The sequence below is a fragment of the Balaenoptera physalus genome (assembly GCF_965194825.1).
Source record: "Balaenoptera physalus genome assembly, chromosome: 13".
Lineage (NCBI taxonomy): Eukaryota > Metazoa > Chordata > Mammalia > Artiodactyla > Balaenopteridae > Balaenoptera > Balaenoptera physalus.
Genome location: NC_138892.1, coordinates 11,973,302 through 11,990,670, shown reverse-complemented (window position 1 = coordinate 11,990,670; position 17,369 = coordinate 11,973,302). Strand labels below are relative to the sequence as shown.

The 17,369-nt window shown below is 56.6% G+C and overlaps 1 protein-coding gene across 1 annotated transcript in view; it reads right to left on the bottom strand.

Moving 5' to 3' along the window:
* MYH9 (myosin heavy chain 9) overlaps positions 1–17,369 on the bottom strand; it is a 90,365-nt gene that overhangs the window by 29,848 nt on the left and 43,148 nt on the right. Inside the window, exons 4-12 of the mRNA XM_082420780.1 lie at positions 11,195–11,222; positions 10,328–10,421; positions 6,150–6,242; positions 5,596–5,659; positions 4,932–5,030; positions 4,373–4,516; positions 3,540–3,635; positions 2,641–2,759; positions 1,068–1,220 (exon numbers count right to left, since the gene is read on the bottom strand). Of these exons, the coding sequence (XP_082276906.1) occupies positions 1,068–1,220; positions 2,641–2,759; positions 3,540–3,635; positions 4,373–4,516; positions 4,932–5,030; positions 5,596–5,659; positions 6,150–6,242; positions 10,328–10,421; positions 11,195–11,222 (890 nt within the window). The remainder of the gene's footprint in view (positions 1–1,067; positions 1,221–2,640; positions 2,760–3,539; positions 3,636–4,372; positions 4,517–4,931; positions 5,031–5,595; positions 5,660–6,149; positions 6,243–10,327; positions 10,422–11,194; positions 11,223–17,369) is intronic.

Here is a 17,369-nt window from a genome sequence, read left to right as displayed (position 1 = left end):
TGCCCACCCTCCCACTGCATGGCCTGCAAGTCCCTCGGGAAGGAAGGGGACGGCTGCTGGGGAAGAACCTCCTGGGGCCCCTCCGTGCCGCCCCCTGTGGGCCTCCCCTCCTCACACCCAGCAGCAGGGGCTGCACTGCTGGGGCCCACGGACCTCGCCAGCAGCCTGGTAAAGTCCCTTATATCAGGATAAAGCTTTTAAACGCATAAAATAGATTCTAAAAGAAAGAAGTTATGTTGAAATGTAATTATCAAAATATTGTGACATAGCAATACACGGTGCTTCTTCATTAGAAAGCACAAGCCATGGGCTTAACAACTTCCAGAATTTTGAAGGAGAGATGAACGTAAATGATGTTATATCTCTTCAATGACTGTTGTGACGTGAAAATGTCTGATTTCTGGTGGTGACAGATCCAACCACTGCTAATGCTACTGAGGTCTGTACACTCTGCTCAAGCCACAATTCAAAAAACTGCATCATTTCAATGAAAAGTTAGTAAAAATAAAGAGGTGATTTTTTTTTCCCCACCCACGTTCATGGTTCCTCTGAAATCTGCCATGGACCCCAGGTTAAGAACCTCTGCTGATCTACTTTATCAGTTTTTCCTACCTGAAGTCTTTATGGGCAGGGACAATATCTTGTCACAATGCTCATAATATTTGAGAATAAATAAGCAATAAATCAACAGAAAGCCCCTGTCCATGAGGCCTCCCAGAACTCCATCCAGAAGGTATCGTTCTTGCCAGCATTTCTGGTTGGCAAAGGGCATCTTTTTTTTTTTTGAATTTTTGAATATTATTTATTTTTTTATACAGCAGGTTGTTATTAGTTATCCACTTTATACATATTAGTGTATATATGTCAATCCCAATCTCCCAATTCACCCCACAGGGCATCTTGTTTCAGCTTAAAATATGCCCAACCGGTGTCTTCTGTCTCCACACAAGCAAGGAGGTGGCCAGCTCGCATTGCTGTGGGGCTATGGGAGAGAGGATCCCAGCCCCAGGAGAAGGCAGCCCAGAGGCTCAGGAGGCGGGAGGGGGCACGAGGGAGGAGATGCTCACATCGAAAATCTCGAAGCCGGCGATGTCCAGGATCCCGATGAACGAGGCGCCCTGCCTCTTGGTCTTGTCCAGAGCCTTGTTGATGCGCAGGACCAGCCAGCGGAACATGCGCTCGTAGGTGGCCTTGGCCAAGGCCTCAATGGCAAAGTCAGCCTGGTGGGGGGACACCCGGGGGGGCGGGGAGTCAGATACAGGAAGCCTTTAAGTTCTCATTCCCTTTGCCCCAATAATGTCACCTGTGGGCCGCCCCCCCCCCAAGAGAAACAGCCCTAAGGATGGAAAAAAAGCTTCATGCACAAATACGTTCACTGTGGTGTTATCTATAATGAAGGAAGCTGCAATAACCTAAATATCCAACAATACAGGCAGAGTGAACTTAGACATTTGCAAAGACCTTTTTAAAATAAATGGAGACGAACTGAAGTATCTACAGAAGAAATGACAAGATGTCTGAGATTTGCTTCAAGTTACACAATTAGGGGTGCAGGGCGACCAGATTAACCAGGAACCAAGCTTGGCCATGAGTCAGTGACTCCTGAAGACGCCCGTGTGATGGGCACATGGGCTCCCTGCACTATTCTCCACTTTATTGTGCAAATGTTCAAGAAGTTCCGTAATGAAAAGCCAAGGTGACAACTACATTTTAAAAAGAAAGAAAGAAGGAAAAGGCCTTGCAGGAAGGAAAAAGCTGCCCAATAAGCGTCACTGGGTAGGACTGGGGCAATTTTTTTCCTTCTCTAGACTTTTGATTTTTCTGAATCTTAAGTGTTCATGTAGTATTTTCATCATGAAAAAATTAAGCTTCTTTAATTATCAGGGAAACGAACAGTTGGTCATAATCATGCCCGCTGTCTTTTGAAAAACAGCTTTGGAGGGAGCGCTTTGCCCAGAATCAGCTGTCAGCCACAAGCAGGAGGCCCGGTGGACGGCACCCTTTGGAAAAAGAACTCATCAACGTGAATTCAAAGTAATTTTGAGAGATGGGAGCAGCAGCCTGAAACCACCCAGCGCCAGGGCCATGAGAGAAACTAGAAACCACCCACAGAGGCCCTGCGGGCAGGGACTCAGGTCCTGGGCGGCGGGCACGTGCGAGCAGCACAGACCCCTGCCCGGCTCTCGCCACGTGCGGCAGGACAGCCCGTGGGGGACAGACAGCCCTGAGGCCTGGGCTCCAAGAATGGCGGGTGCCGCCGCCCTGGCACCAGGACGAGTTGTGCTACAGAAACACTCTGGGGCTTGCTTCCCTTTATCCTGGAACAGGATACCCCTGCATCCTCGCCCACCAATCAGCTCAACACTGACTCCAGGGCAAAGGCACATGGCAGCCCAGAGTCCCCACCGAGGGTGGCCCTGCCTAGGCGGGGGCCTTGGCCATGTTCCTGGACCCCGGGCCCAGCTTCCTCGTGCTCTCAGTGGGGGTAACACCACCTGCTCTCCGAGGTGCTGGGAGGACCCCGTGAGGAACCCAGGTGAGACGGTACCGAACACCGAGGATGCCGCAGCGCAGGCCTCACCCCGGCCGCTGCAGTGGCCCGTGCCAAGGAGGCGGCCCGACCCCAGCCGGAGGGCTTACCTGCTCCTTCGTCTGGGCCTTCTGGACGTAATCGCGTCCCACCTTGATGCGAGGGGTGAGGATCCCTCTGGTGAAATCGGTCACGTTGACACCCAACAGGTGGGACACTTTCTGGGCAGCTGGCGTTTTTCAGAGAATGAGGACGGAAGGGGTAAAAGGCTTCAATTAAACCCAAGAGGAGGAGTCCCGCTGCTCCACCTGGGGGAGTTGTGGTTACTGGGCGATCGTTACCAGGACAACGAGCCCGGGCCCCAGCCCTGCCTCCACGGCACACGGAACAGCCAGCTCTCCCCTCAGACAGGCCGGCGGCGCGGGTCCTAACCGGGGGCCTGGCATCCGCACCTCCGCACACCCCGGCCACGTCCTGAGTGTGAAAGAGGGTCCCACCCACAAACAGGACTGACTCGAGGCAGCGCTGCCCCAGACACAGGGGACGGAACAGGACAATCCACACGCGCACGGGTTACATTTTTTTCAAGAGCCCCTAAGAAGCGCGTGTTAAGGCTAACGTAAACCAGTCACCTGCAACGACCCAAGGGCCTAGCAGTGACCGAGGAGCTGGGGTGACGACACTGTTTCGTGTCCTCACGTGCAAGGCAAGTGACAGCAGAAGTGACTGTTTTACTGAGACAACCGGTCTGGTCTCAGAACAAATGAGGGGAAACGCTGGGCCACAGGATCATGGGTTTCCTAACTCATTCTGAGGCTTACTCCGTGAAGAGGCAGCAGGGTCGTGTTCATGTGTGTTTCACAAAAAATGCGGAGTGACGGGCAGCCACGAACACACACGCAACAAAAAAGACAGGAGTGTCTGGAGTTGCTCCAAGACCCTTTCTCCTAAGCCAGTGCAAGCCCAGGCACCTGCCCCTCTGCTTCAGGCGAGGGGCCCACGGGCTCACCTGTGTTGTCGGGCATGGATGCTTGGTCGCTGTTACGCTCCTTCTTGAAGACGATGTTGCCGAGCTGGAGGACGCCCGAGATGACCCGCAGCAGGCCTTCAGGTGCAACCAAAGGCAGGTCAGAACCAGGCGGGGGCTGGAATAGGCCCCTGAGTGGGTGTCTCCCCCCGAGGCCCTCAGGCAAGATGAGCCAAGTGGGGGGCACCAGGCCTCAGCCTAAAGCATGTCTCCAGGGCCTCTGGCTGACCGCAGCTTAGATACAAGCTCTGTTAACATTCCCAACCTCTCCAAATCCGGACCAAGGATGCGCTTCTACCCAGGGGCACGTGGTCTATTTTTATAAAGTTTTATTGGAACACAGCCACGCCCGTCCATTCACATGCTATCTGCGGAGCAAAGGTGACTGACCCTAACGCTAGAGAATGGGGTGCAGTCTCTCCAGCCCCCAATCTTCCTAAAGTAAAGCCTTCAGGCCCTCCTCACTCTCCCTCCAGAGAAACGAGAAGACGCAGGCAAGCTGCACACTGTATTCACTCTGAGCTTCGCCAGCGCAGAGACCCCAGCCCCAGCCCCTGCCACACCCGCCCTGGACAAAGCAGGGCTAGTCCACTTTTAGCGAATGGCAAGAACACGAGTGGTGGACCCTGGGCAACTGGTAACCTGTCCTTTGTTCCCCTACGTCCCTAGGCAATACGACCGGGAAGAAATAATCCTGAGCCTCAAATCTGAGGGACCACCTACCACACACTCAAGGCCTTCCTCCCGGCCGTTACAGACTCCCTAAGGGCCAGCGCCAGCAGGAAGTGCTCTCCCCCAGGAGGACCGGCCCTTACCCATCTGCTCCTCCTCTGGGATGCCCATAATCCGCATGGCCTCCATGGTCTCCTGGAACATGTCCTTGTCCTGCTGCCCGGGGATGGTGACGTGCCCATTGGACAGGAAGCGGTACTTGTTGTATGGCTCCAGCAGGAGATCAGCTGTGGGGGGCAGAGGGCAAGGTTTCGTGAAGGTCAGGAGGTGTTGGAACCAGAGGCTCCAGTCAACATCGTGACCTCAAAGGTGTGGGAGACCGGGGAGCGCCCTGAAATACCCCAGAAACCGCGGAGTGGCCGGAAAGGCCGACTCTTCCCAGGGTGTAAGATGGGCACGCACGTAGACCGCCCCCCACCCCCCCCGCCTGAGAGCACTGGGGCCCCGAGGTCCGCAGCTGCACGGTGACCTGCCAGGCTTCCTCTGGCGTGGTCGGAAACAGAGGCCAAGCCCTCAGCCGGCCCAGGAACGGAAGTCGTGCTCCTCTTGCCCACCCAAAGGCCGAGATTTCATTTCCTAACTGCAGTGTGTGGCCCGACAGCAGGGGGAGCCCCCGTGTCAGGCTGTGGGCCCACTACTCACTCTTGAGGTGCTCCCCAGCCCCAGACAGCAGGTAGTAGAAGATGTGGAAGGTCCGCTCTTCCTTGGCTTGGCGGATGGCACGAGATTTCTCCAGGAGGTCTTTGCAAACATTAAGGAACGGTGCTCGCTAGAGAGGAGGCAGCCAGCCCTCCACATGCCCCCAGCCCTGTCCAAAGCCACAGAACTTCACCAGCAGAGAGTGGCAAAACAAAACAAAGGCCAACTACCTTGGCTCTACCCTTCACGGGTGTAGCCTGTGCAAACAGCAGCCCTCACACTTGGGAGCCTTATCTGTTTAAAGGGGCCCCTTCTCACGAGAGAACAGAGCTCAGAACACTCTTACCAGCAGCACAGGCTATAACACCAGGGAGAAACAAAGTAGCGTCCACCCAATTCCACCCCCTGGGACCCACACTGAATGATCTTCCATAGTTCCATCCCATTCTAAGCTGAACTTTTTCCCGCCCGTGAAGAAAAACCTGAGCTCTGAGCTGAGTTCTCAATGAGCTTAATCCTGGTCCTCTTCCGGGTGGCACAGACAAGGTGTCGTAACAGGCCCGGAAAGGGGAAACTGCTGGAATCAGGAAGCAGCTCCTTCTCCATCAAGGTCACATCTCTCCCCCCCAAGACCCAGAACACTTGTTACAATTAACCACAAGGATACAAGTCTCAATGTTGGCTCCCACAATGTAGCCATTGACATCAAAGTTGATGCGAATGAACTTGCCCTAAGGAAAGACGGATGAAGAGATCAGAGGCCCCATCCTCCAGCCCCACCTCCAGTGGTACAGCCTGGAGGCAGAAAGCCAAGAGACTGATCCTGTGTCCCGGGCCAGGGGCCCCGCACCCCAACTGCGTAGGTGCTCAGGACTCAGAAGGGCCACACAGCTAAGCCTGAGCCGGGCCCAGCTCCAGCGGCGCCCAAGTTCCGCCACAGAGGGGAGGAGGAGAGGAGGGAAGAAGTTATCTGGAGGTGTTCCTCCTGCCTGGTCTGGCCCTGCGTTCTAACTGGCTGCCGGTTACAGCAGGACAAGCAGGGGACCGGCGGGGACTCCCCACTGCCTCGCTGGCTTTGCCACCTGAGCTGAGGAAGCTCCTTACACAGGTGCATGACCCAGCCTACTGCACGCGACAGGCCGGGAAGCACCAAGTTCGACCTTTCTCCGCGTCTGGGGCGTGAGTACCGGTGGGAAGGCGCCCGTGAGCGCCGGCACTCACAAATCGAGAGGAGTTGTCGTTCTTGACGGTCTTGGCGTTCCCGAAGGCCTCCAGGATGGGGTTGGCCTGCAGCAGCTGTCGCTCCAGCTCGCCCTGGAAAGGAACCCAGAAGTGCAGTGAGGGCCAGGCAGCGGCGTGGGCTGGCAGACCTGCCCCGCCAGGCGGAGGGGAGGTGGCAGAGAGGTGTCCACACATCCGACGTGCCAGGGACGGAGGCTTCCGGATGGGCTCTGGCCACACCGGCCTTGGCAGTCCCTGTGTCACTCCAGAGTGACCTTCCCGCCAGGCATCTGGAAACCCTGCTTGGTTTGAACTTACTTCCCTGGGCTAACCGACCAGTGATCGAAAAGGAAAGCAGGCAGCCCACCCAGCTAGCTCTGGGGACCTGGCCCAATGGTCTGGATCAACCCTGGAGGATGCGTTGGGAAGCAGCACCTGAGCCAAAAAGAGACGTGAAGGCACCATTCCTTCCCCTGGACAGTTTCCATCCCAGCTATGCTGGCCTCCCTCTGTCCTCCTTGCCTCTAATCCCCACCTGACAGACCACAAAAAAATGTTTTTTTCCCATAGGACAAGGAGAGAGGGAACCAGATCCACAAAAGACACCAGCTCGTCTCATCCGTGTCCTAATAAACTCTGCATTTCCCCTGCTGGTCCCGTCCTCCACTCCCACCCCCGCCAAACCTGCTCCCAGCAGGTCAGGCGTCTGAGCATGGGATCAACAAGGCCCACTCTGGGTTCTGAATTACTTATCAAGAACACCAATAAACCCTACTTGGGGTCTCATGACACCTGGTGGTTGACAAAATGCCCCCTTATTTATGCCTTCTTAACCCTGGATCCTCATGATACTTAGGGTAGGAAAGACAGAGTAGCCCCATTTCAGAGAAGGGAAAACAGAGGTTGAGGGAGGGGGAATGATTTGCCCAAGGTCATCCAGCCATCAACCAGCAAAGCAGGTCATCGAATTCAAGGCTTCTACCTCACACCTGTCAGTCACTGCCCTGTCTCCCCTGCACCCCCGGCCCCACTTGGGGGCTCTACCCTGTCAGGTGGGCAGGCCTTTCATCCTCCCAGCAGGCCAGATAATAACTAACACTGCCTGAGGAAAATACGGCTCTTGTTCACCTTAATACCTGGGCACCCTCTAGGGAGAGAGAACATCACGCAAGGGCCAGGTGGGGTTTTATATTTATCAGCAGGGCTGGAGTCAAGCCAGGACTTTCCGGAAATAAAGGCTGCCTGTAATTTGTGATGAAGAGGAGAACGGGTAGTAGCAGGGGCTCCCGGGAGAGCCGTGAACTACAGCCTCCCAGGCACACCTGCCGCAGACGAGACCCGTCCGCAGAGCACCGAGGATGCCCTGGGGTCGGGCCGAGCCCACCAGAGACCAGAAGGGGCCCCGGCAGACACTCCTCTTCCCACAGCCATCCCCGGTCAGGGCTCCTCCCAGGGCTGGGGAGTCTTGTTTTCGGACTGTACAGATTAAGTGGAGGAGGGTCAGTGAAGCCACAGGCAGGCTCTACAGGAGTGCTTGGCACCAGCGGTCACAGGACACTGGGCCTCCATCCCCCGGGCTCAGGCGGGCCTGGGAAGGCGGCCAAGGCAGCCCACGGAGCCAGATTTGGATGAGCTCTGCTCACCCACCCACTACAACATCCTCTCAAAGCATAGGCCAGGCTGCCAAGCTGGCCGAGCCACTCCCGTTCCCGCAGTCAGATGGAAGCTTGGCCCCTACCAGAGCCTGCCGCCAGCCTGGAGGCAGAGCTAAGGCCTCTGTTGGGGACACGGGCTGCTACCGTGGAACGTGGGACCACCAGGCCAACCCAGGAGCAACCACCTCAGATTCCCAAGCCGAGCTCCCTGCTGACAATAGCGGCGGCTAACCTACGGGTTTCTCTTCATTGAGAACAGAAGAGACCTTTATTTTTCAATAAAGGCACAGAAGAGACCTTTATTTTTCAATGAAATCCACATACTGTGAAATTACGAGGTAGGCAGTGTATGCTCATGAGGTTTGGAATTACCCACGCGGTTTCTGAAGGGCTTCACTGGGTGGAGTTTCTGCCCGGGGCTCTAACTAGTACACAGAAAACAGAGGGAGGAAGAGGAAGAGCATGAAAGGCTACTGTTCAGCCTCTGGAAGTCCACCTGGAAAGTCCCTCCACCAAGCTCTGCTTTGCCAACCTGCCGTCTGGCCAAAGCCCGGTCCCCCACAAGGTAAGGTCTGGGGTGTCCCAATGGGCGGTCTTGGGATGAGCACCTGGGTCACTGCGGGGAGCGCACTCCCCCAGAGTACGCTGTGACAGGCCCAGAACACAAGGGCGCAAACCAAGTTCAAGAGTGTCTCGTGGCCCAGCTGTGTGTGGAAAATCACTATACAGCTTCAGGCAAGGAAATCAACCAAATTGGTCAATGGCCTTTACAACTGAGGGCCTGAGCGGTCACGGGAAGCCAGGGGCAGCCTATTCGATCACTCGAGTTGAACTTGGAGCCGGGGACAGGGTGCCCACCACACAGAGCGGCCTGAGAAAGGGGACGTGACAAGTGTGCCTCTACCTGTCACAGCCCTCACCTGCCGTCCTGAGTGCTGGGGGCCTGCCTTCCCCCCTGCAGCTGGAGCAGCCCCAGACGGAAGGCGCGTGGATCTCCCTTCCTGCTCTCTAACTGTGGTACCGCCTCCCATCCCGCAGGGCAGGGACTCCAAGGCCACCCTCCGGAGATCCAGGCACATACTAGGCATTCAATGAATAGTTGGGAAATGGATTTTACTGCAAATCCAAAGATGGAAAACCACAGCTAGAGAACTCCTAACCTCAGAGCCCTGTTTTAAAAATAGGTCCCCTAAAAAGAATGGAAAATGGGGGAGGGAGGTGGGTAGAGAGAGGGAGCAAAAGAAAACTTCATTCGTTTCTAAATATAACTCTTGGAGAAAGATTCAGAATGCCTTGCGAAGTTGGACACATGAAAAGTTACTTTTGGTTCGATTCCAGAAGACTGTGCTAGTTAGGACATTCTGCAGGACACACCCCAGATCCGCATGCAAAGAGACACACACCGCTACTTACTTATACAAGCTGCACACGGCGCCCCGGGAAGGGGGGGGCGCACCCAGATGGCACAGTTACCCCTGACGGCTTGAGGGGACACCACTGGCACTTAGATTTCATGGGGAAGTTTAAGAGTGTATGCCTGAGAGAAAGAGAGAGCGCACCACACGGGCATGCTTCAGACTGATCACACCTCACTCTGGGGAAGCCTTGTGCGTGGCCTTCCCGGCACTGCTTCGGGCTGGCACCGTGGTGGCAGGCGGGAGCCACCCATCTCCATCTGGTCCAGGACACTGAGCGTGTGAGGGTCCAGGAGGGCAGATGACCACTCCGCTGTGCCTCGGTCAGGGTTCTGCACGGGGCCTTCCGTGCCGTGTGCCCGTGGGAACTCTGGGCCTGACCGGAGCGTCTGAGAACAGCTAGGTGGTGAGGCCTGTCCCCACTCTGCAGGAGCTGTCATTTCAGAGTGCACGCGAGGTCACCGTGTGTCACAACCCAGCCCCTCCTCCCAAGACAGTCAGTGAGCCGAGCCTACGAGAAGAGGTCTAGACGCAGAGAGTGACAATGGTGTGGGGTGAAAAGCTGCTTAGAAAAAAAAATCGTAATTCAAGGGCACACGATGGACAGAACACGCATTCCTGGTGTAGAACGTGCAGTAAACGTGCAGCTCACCTAGCGAGGACACTGCTGGGTTCGACCACAATCCACCAAGAGGGAGAGGGGAAAAAAAGGGAAGTGAGATGTCTTTCCAGCTGCCCATTCTCTCTTCGCTGGGGGCTGTCCACCCAGAGGCACTTCAACAGCAGGGAACAGAAGCAGGTGTTCCAGTGCAGGCCTGCCCAAGATCCTTCACGTCTCCATCAACTTGAGAGCCAAGTTTTGGAATCTCTCTTCCGACCTCGGAGGCGGGGGCCGCGCAGCATTAGCTGCGAACCTCGGGCGGTCTCCGGTTTCCATAGCGACTCAAAGTTAGGAGGTCAAGGGAGAAACGGGCGGGCTACCACCAGACCCACTCCCAGCCTCAGTGAAAGCAGGCCTGGCCTCTGCTTCAGTCCCCAAACACTCTCATTTTGAGCCAAACCACGAATCATTAAGTTCTCTTCCTCGGGGAGGAAGGCCTGCACTCACCTGGTCCTTCTTGCTCTTGTGTGAGGACGCCACGTGAGCCAGGTACTGAATGACTTTCTTGGTGTTCTCCGTCTTGCCAGCTCCAGACTCACCCCTGCCGGGAGAGCCAAGCAAGTTCTCAGGGGAGAGGTGGCCAAATCCTTTGCGTCTGCCCCTTTCCCACTACGAGCTCTACTGTCTCCCATTCTGTGGGGTGCCAGTGAGGGACCCAACAGCCAGTAGCAGGAAAAGGGACAGGCAAACAAATGCTAAGCTCTGAAATACTCCCTCGGGCCATTTCCCATGGCCCTCTGCAGGCCTGACCAGAGTAAACTTCTGTCCGCTGCCTGCCCTGGTCACTTGGCAGCCTTTGCTTCCAAATGTCTCAGGAGTCAGTTTTAGGCAGCTGTTGACTCAGGGGTCAAAGGCATTTATACATGTTCCCTCGAAACTTCACTCGAAGGAATGTTTCGTACCGTTAACTTCCTTGGCAATGGGTTTATTTATCAGCTCCTTGTTAGGTTCAGAGGACGGAGGTGAGAAGCCCAGATAAAGAAAGCCACGGTTCAGCACCAGAGTGAACGTGTCCTGGGGGCCCAATCAGCTCCTGATCCTGCCTTGTTGAGAAGACGCTTGCTGTTCCTCTCTGCACTGCCACCCTCATCTCCACCGCCTCCTTTGAGGAAGGAGATTAAATCTCTGGCCATGAAATCAAGCTCATCCATGCTGCAGGACCACTAAGGAGCAAACATGAAGCCTCTCCCTTGGGGAAGCAGCAGGGGCTTGAATTGGGAATGGATTTCATCGACCTAGGTTTTGGTAGGGGTCTTCAAGAGTGAGAACAGATCAGGGTGACACAGGCCCTGCCACCCGGACAGAAACACTTACGTGCACAAAATGGACTGGTCCTCTCGGTCTGAAACAAAAGAGACATCAGGTTAACCTCCAGCAGACATGAAAGCCTCCCGCTCTGGCTTCTAAAGAGCCGCCCATCGTCCTGCCCACTTCCCAGGAGCGTGAAGCCTGGAACACTGGCCCTCCATGCCACCATCACGGGGAGGAGGGACATTCCTGGGTGGCAGCGACATGGGGCAGTTGCTCCCTCCTCCGGGAGCTCAAACTGCCCGCCCTGGCCGCCCACCTGGCCCCATGACACTGAAAGACTTCTGTCGCTCCCCCTCCGAGAAAGCCAACCTCTGGAAAGCTCCCCGGGAGTCTACTTTCATGCCCCGCGTGTTTCTAACTGGAGGTTGAAGCTGTTAGAAACAAGGCCTGCGGCAGGTGTTTTAAACACTGTCCCCATCCGGGTAAGAGGCACAGGTAAGACGTGGGGTGAGCGGTGAGGTCAAGGCTGGCTTTGCCGTGGGACAGCCCTGGGCTAAGATGCTGTCTTAGAGCTCTAACCCTCCTGGAGCCCCGGGGGATGATGGTATACAACGTGGAAGTCACACACACGAAAGCACCAGTGTGGGGTCTGGCACGGGGAAAACTCTCAGTAATGGGAGTTTGGAGGCAGTTCGGAAAGAACAGAAGCTCATCAGAATCAGCTTCTGACGAGTTTCTGTGAGCCCTGTGGTCTCCAGGCCTGGGGGTCAGGAACTTTCAGCAACTCTCCCAGCTCTGTGAACCGGTCAGCAAATACGGCTGTAAACAATGCACTCCCCTGGAAGGCAGGAGGAACAGTAATGCCAGGCTTTGAAAGCGAAGTTTCTCAGAAATGCTGTAAGATATTAGGGCTGAACTGGCTCAGGACCGAGTGTGCAATTTTAAGCAACAGCTGAAAATGTAAACTCATTTTATCCCATCGCCTGGGATACGCCCACCTCCTGGAGGTCAAATCAGCCTGAATCCAGGTCCAGGCTACTGACCAACACTGGGCTGCAGTGAGCCCTGTAATTCCCGAGTCTCGGTTTCCTTATCCATAAAGTAAACGTGCTACTAACTCCCTGGCAGGATTAGTTTGAAAAACAGAGAGAACGTGAAAAGGACCCAGACGGGAACCCTGTAAACAGAATGAACTCCACAGGTGGCTGCGCTCTGCCCACTTCCCCATCATGAAGTCGCTGTGATGGGTGGCGACGGCTTGGTCAGGGCAGCGGGAGAACTAGTTGAGAACTAACAAGGGTTCTGGTAGCTGTCAGTGGTGTCAGTGGTGTCAGTGCTGGATAGACACCAATGTCGGTGATCTGGAAGGACACCCACACCGGCTCAACTGCCCAGCCAAGAACCTGCAGGGCATCGGGAGGGTGACTCAGGGCTGCCTGTGTGTATGGCCTCGGGAGATGGACTTAGATGTTCGGCACCAGTAGAGACATCGTGCAGCGAGGCCACCTGCCTCTCCGTGAGGGGTGCCTCCAGTGCGCTGATCCCAGCAGCCTGCGCGGGTGGGCATTTACGACCACCTCTTCTCCTGTCTCGGGAGGGAGAGAGGGAGTCCGGCCAGGGAGAAGTAAAAAGAAACCTCGCATCCAACACACAAGCTGCAGCTGTCCCTGCCCTCCCTCCAGCCCCTAGAAATATCAACAGCGCGGGGGTTGCGGAGGGAACCCGGCCACTCACACAGACACAGCCCACACCCTGCCCCGCACCGGGCAAGGGCTCAGAGCAGACCCAGAGGGTGACCTTGCTGCCCCCTCTCGATTTTCCCACAGGACCAGGCCCTGCGAGGCTGCACAGCAGGGGCTGAGATAGACCTGGCCGAGTCTCATAGACCCCGCCCGGGTAGGCCGGGTATCGATAAGGCAGCAGGGAAGGCGGGGGGGGGGGGGGGGGGGGGGGGTAGCTTCCAGCACCCACCCCACCTTGATGAGTCTGGAACCAACAAAGCTACGATGGGGCTGCACCTCCCCCACTGCATCTTGGCGGAGGCCCAGCGGCGGGCGTGTTCACGGGCGTGTTCCGTCCCCGCTGTGAGAGTGGCAAGAATGTACCTGTATGGGTGGGCGGGCCGGCAGCAGCGGCTGCCACTACCATAAAAGGAAATGTTCCCATCCCTCCCAGAAAGAACCGTTTTCCCAGGGCTGCCCAGGCCTGGTCCCTGGGATGGCTGGAATTCCTCTGATTGTGTGAGGAGGAGTCGGATGCTGAACTGCTGAACAACAGGAAGCAGAGCCCCCAAACACACGCGTGTGGGCACACACACACAGGCACACGTGCGCACACAGACCCACGTGCACACGCAGGGACGTGGACACGCGTGCACACAGTGCACGTACACGAACACAGGCGTTCTTAGGCATGTGTACAGACACGTGTGTATGCACACAGGCACATGTACACACAGACACACACGCCTGTGGGTGCACACACAGGTGCACGGCATACAGAGATGCGCACACACACACATAGACACAGGCCTGCACACGCTTCAAATCCCAATTTCAGACCCAAACTCCTCATGTAACCTCCATCCACCCCACCATCTCCAGCTCTCCCTCCCCTCTGACCTTCCACCTCCAATTCCTGAAGCCAAGTGACCACTGTCAACACAGCGTAAAAGGAAACCCTCCAATCCTTGCATTTTACACTTTAAAGAAACCTTAATTTGCTTTGCCAGAACATTCATTTGGGCAAATGCTTTCACAGAGGAAAAGTGATGGGAGGCCTTTCTGATTTCCTCAACTCTGCCCCCACCAGCGGGTGCCCCCAAATCCACCTGCCCACCATGAATGACACTGTGGCCCCCAGCGTCAGTCTTCGCAGCTTTTACAGTGGGTTTGGGTCTGTAATCTCTTAGGAGGTAGGTGAGGCAGGCACTGTCCCTGGTCTGCCCAAGCCTGTCTCACCACACTTCTGCTCGGTTCCTGAGCACAGAAGTATCTCTTCTGGGTAGGGGGTGGAGGGAATTCTCAGCAGCCAGCCGGCTCTGGGCTCTCCGCCTGGCTCAGTTTACTCTGCCAGAGCCCCGGTGCATTCCGGCCGGGACCCTCCTTAATACTCACTCCCCACATGGTCAGCTCTCAGGACACGGACCCTCGAGGGTCCAGACCACTCCATTGTTCGCTCAACTCCTTATTTGGGTCTACGTGGACCGAAGGCTTATTTGAAAACACCCTTCCTTCCTCCACAACAGAGGAGACAGACAGACAGACAGACAGGAACCCGACAGCCCAGAACCAGGGGAGTGCGCCCACCAAAGACGACCCTGTTCTGGGAAACAGGCTCCCCGCAGAATGAAGACATTAGCCTGACTTGGGCCTCTGAACCCCTCCTGCCCTGGTCCTGACTTGACGGGGATGGGGTAGAGACAGAAATACGAATCTCTTCAGTGTTTTTCAACTCTTTTAAAAGCAGCAGCAGCCTTTCCTCAGGAAAAAATCTTCCTGAGTCCCTAATATGAAGAGCAAGAGATAAAAACCAGAGTTGCTTGGGCAGTGGAGATGGGGCCCCTGCAAGCACACTTTACAACCACCGGTCCATGTGTCTGGAGCAGCGGCAGAGAGAAGAAAGCCAGTGGCTGCGCGCCCTAGAGCCCGGGGCACGAGCCTCGCCCTGCACGGCCCCTCGGGATGCCTGGCCCCTTGGCCTCTGGGGAATCAGAGGGCAGGGCCGCTCCAAGGACCGAATGATGCGGGTGCCTGAAGCACGAGGCACAGGGCAGGCGCTTGGAAACTGTCCTTAATGACCCCAGCCCTTTGCACCTCCCAGCTCTCCCCACTGCGCAGCCTCCTCGGAACACTACAGCGAGGAAGGTTTTAAGTTACATGTTCGGTGATGAGGCCATTCCCTCCCCTGATTTTATTTTAAACCCCAAAAGCCCTGAGGCCTTTTGCAGCCGATGCCGATGTCCAAACAGACAGGTGTTTCCAGCCAGCTCGGAAGGCCCCGGCGCAGGTGGGCGGAGGGGAGCCCTGACCGCAGGTACTTCGGCCCAGGTACAGGCTTACGCGAGGGGCCTTCTGGCTCACTTCCTCTGTGAGAGGAGCTGCCGATTCTTGTCCATAAAAGGCCACGAGGCTTGCTCAGCCGCGATGTGACATCAGCCCCGACAGGAAGTACAGGAGGAAGGGAAGGGGCCCGGTTCACCAACAGCAGCTGCCCAGGGCTGACTCACTGGAGCGCTCGCTAAGATAACGCCTGCCGAGCTGCCGCGGGGCTGCTCTCTGGGGGCACCTGGAAGAGGGTCCTGCCCGCGGGACCTGTCTTCAGGTCAGCCGGGTTTCTCGAGAACTGACAGCCGTGCATACGGGCCAAGCAAAAACGAATGCAAGGGCAGCTACAGGTTGGACAACACGCCTGCGTGGGGTGAGAGACGGCACGACCCATGGCCAGCGGGCCTCAGACTGTCCACCACCAAGGGGGTTGTCTTGCGAAAACTGCACAGCAGACCCCTGTGGGACCCCTGCTCCGCGTTGCCTGGGATGGGAGCCCCGGGCTGCTGGGGCAAACTCCGGGGCAGCATTTTGGTCCCAATGGGCCAAAATGCAAAGCACTTCGCCAGGTGTAAAACGTGGAGAGACCTGTGGGTTTGAGCTCAGACCCTGGAGGCTGGGAAGGCTCTAGAGAGCACGCAGTCCAATCACCTGCATCTAGAGGTCAGGACACCAAGTCCCGAGAAACCCAATGACTTGGTCAAAGTCACGTAAACTGGGCCAAGAACCCAGGCCTCCAGATGCCTGCCTAGTTCCCCACTTTGCTCCCACAGGGCAGGGCCCTCTGTGTGCCACCAGCAGCCCCGCCTCAGTGCTGCGCAGAACGGGCCATCCCCACTCACGATGTGTCACACCGGCCTCACAAGCTGTCTGCCACTTTCTCCAAAGCCAGCCCAACTCGCGAGCTTGGGTTACAAGCGCTTGGGAAGCAAACAGAGAGGCGAGGAAAAGCAGGTGCAAAATAATGCTTCCCGCTAGCAGAGGCCGCGGGTCGGTGCCACGCCTCAGAGGCCTCGTGTCGCGGAGCCCTGGCAGCCTGCCTGTCTGCCTGCACCGCAGTCAGCCAGCAAGGAGGAAAGCCTGCCAGCGGCTCCCAAGCACACGGCGTGGTCACCAGCAATGTTCTCGCCAGGTACAAGGGTGGGTCCAGACCAAGCAGACGCTCGATCAGCAGCTTCCAGGCCAGAAGCCAGCTGGCCCCGACCACTGCCTCCACCCACGTGCTCCCCCGGGTAGGGTCGGGGTTTGAACCCCAGGTACAGGAGACAGAGATCGGGCAGCCCTCTCCCACCAGCACCCCTGACAATTAGGAAGAAGCCCGAGGGACTGCTCTTTCATTCTGTTCGGGGGCAAGCGAGGCCCCCGACAAACCCTCTCTTGGCCAAAATGCATCCGGCGGCTCACACAGGTGGGCTCCCAGCGCACAGGCAAACCCGCCAAAAGCACTGCTGGTTGTTTATCCACCTTCCTGCGGGCAGGGCCGGAAGCGAGAACTTCTCCGTGTGGGGTTGCTGCTGAGGTTGCTCATGAGCCTGCCAGGATGGAGGGAGATTCAAAAGCCACGTGTGAGTGTAGACGGCCCACTGCAAAGGCCATGAGGACACCGGGGTGGTGGGGTGGGGACCTGACAACCCCCGAGGCCAGTTCTGCCCTGCTCTGAAACAATCCCTCGAGGAAAAGAAAAGACAGGCAGGAGGAGGCCCTGGCTGAGTCCGGTACAGAGAGCACTAAGCCACAGGTCACAGCTCTGCAGAGGGCTGGGCTCTCGGGGGAGGACAGGAAGGAAGAACAAAGGGACACAAGCAGGAAATGAGATGGCCACTGCCAGGCAAAGCTCAGGACAAACTTGGCTCCAAGTCGGAGCACAAACAGCCCTCCAAGGAGGACAGCAGGCTTTGCGAATGTCCCATTCCCAGGTTTCGCCAAACCTGGAGAACCAGGAACACAAATGCTAGGAGACGAACCACAGTGGTACTTGAAGATGCTCCCTGCAGAAGCCAGTGGCTCCGGTCGCCTTGTGAAAGGCACTCAACTGAAATAAAAGATGGGCTGGTAACTGTTGGGCCAGATTTTGCTCCTGGAACAGGGCTTCTGTTCTTGGCTTTCAGCTTACAGCTCTGCCCTACTGTGTTTGAGGTCCAGCTCGTGTTGGAGAGACCAGCTCTTCGACAAGAGTCAGGAAGCCCAGCTGG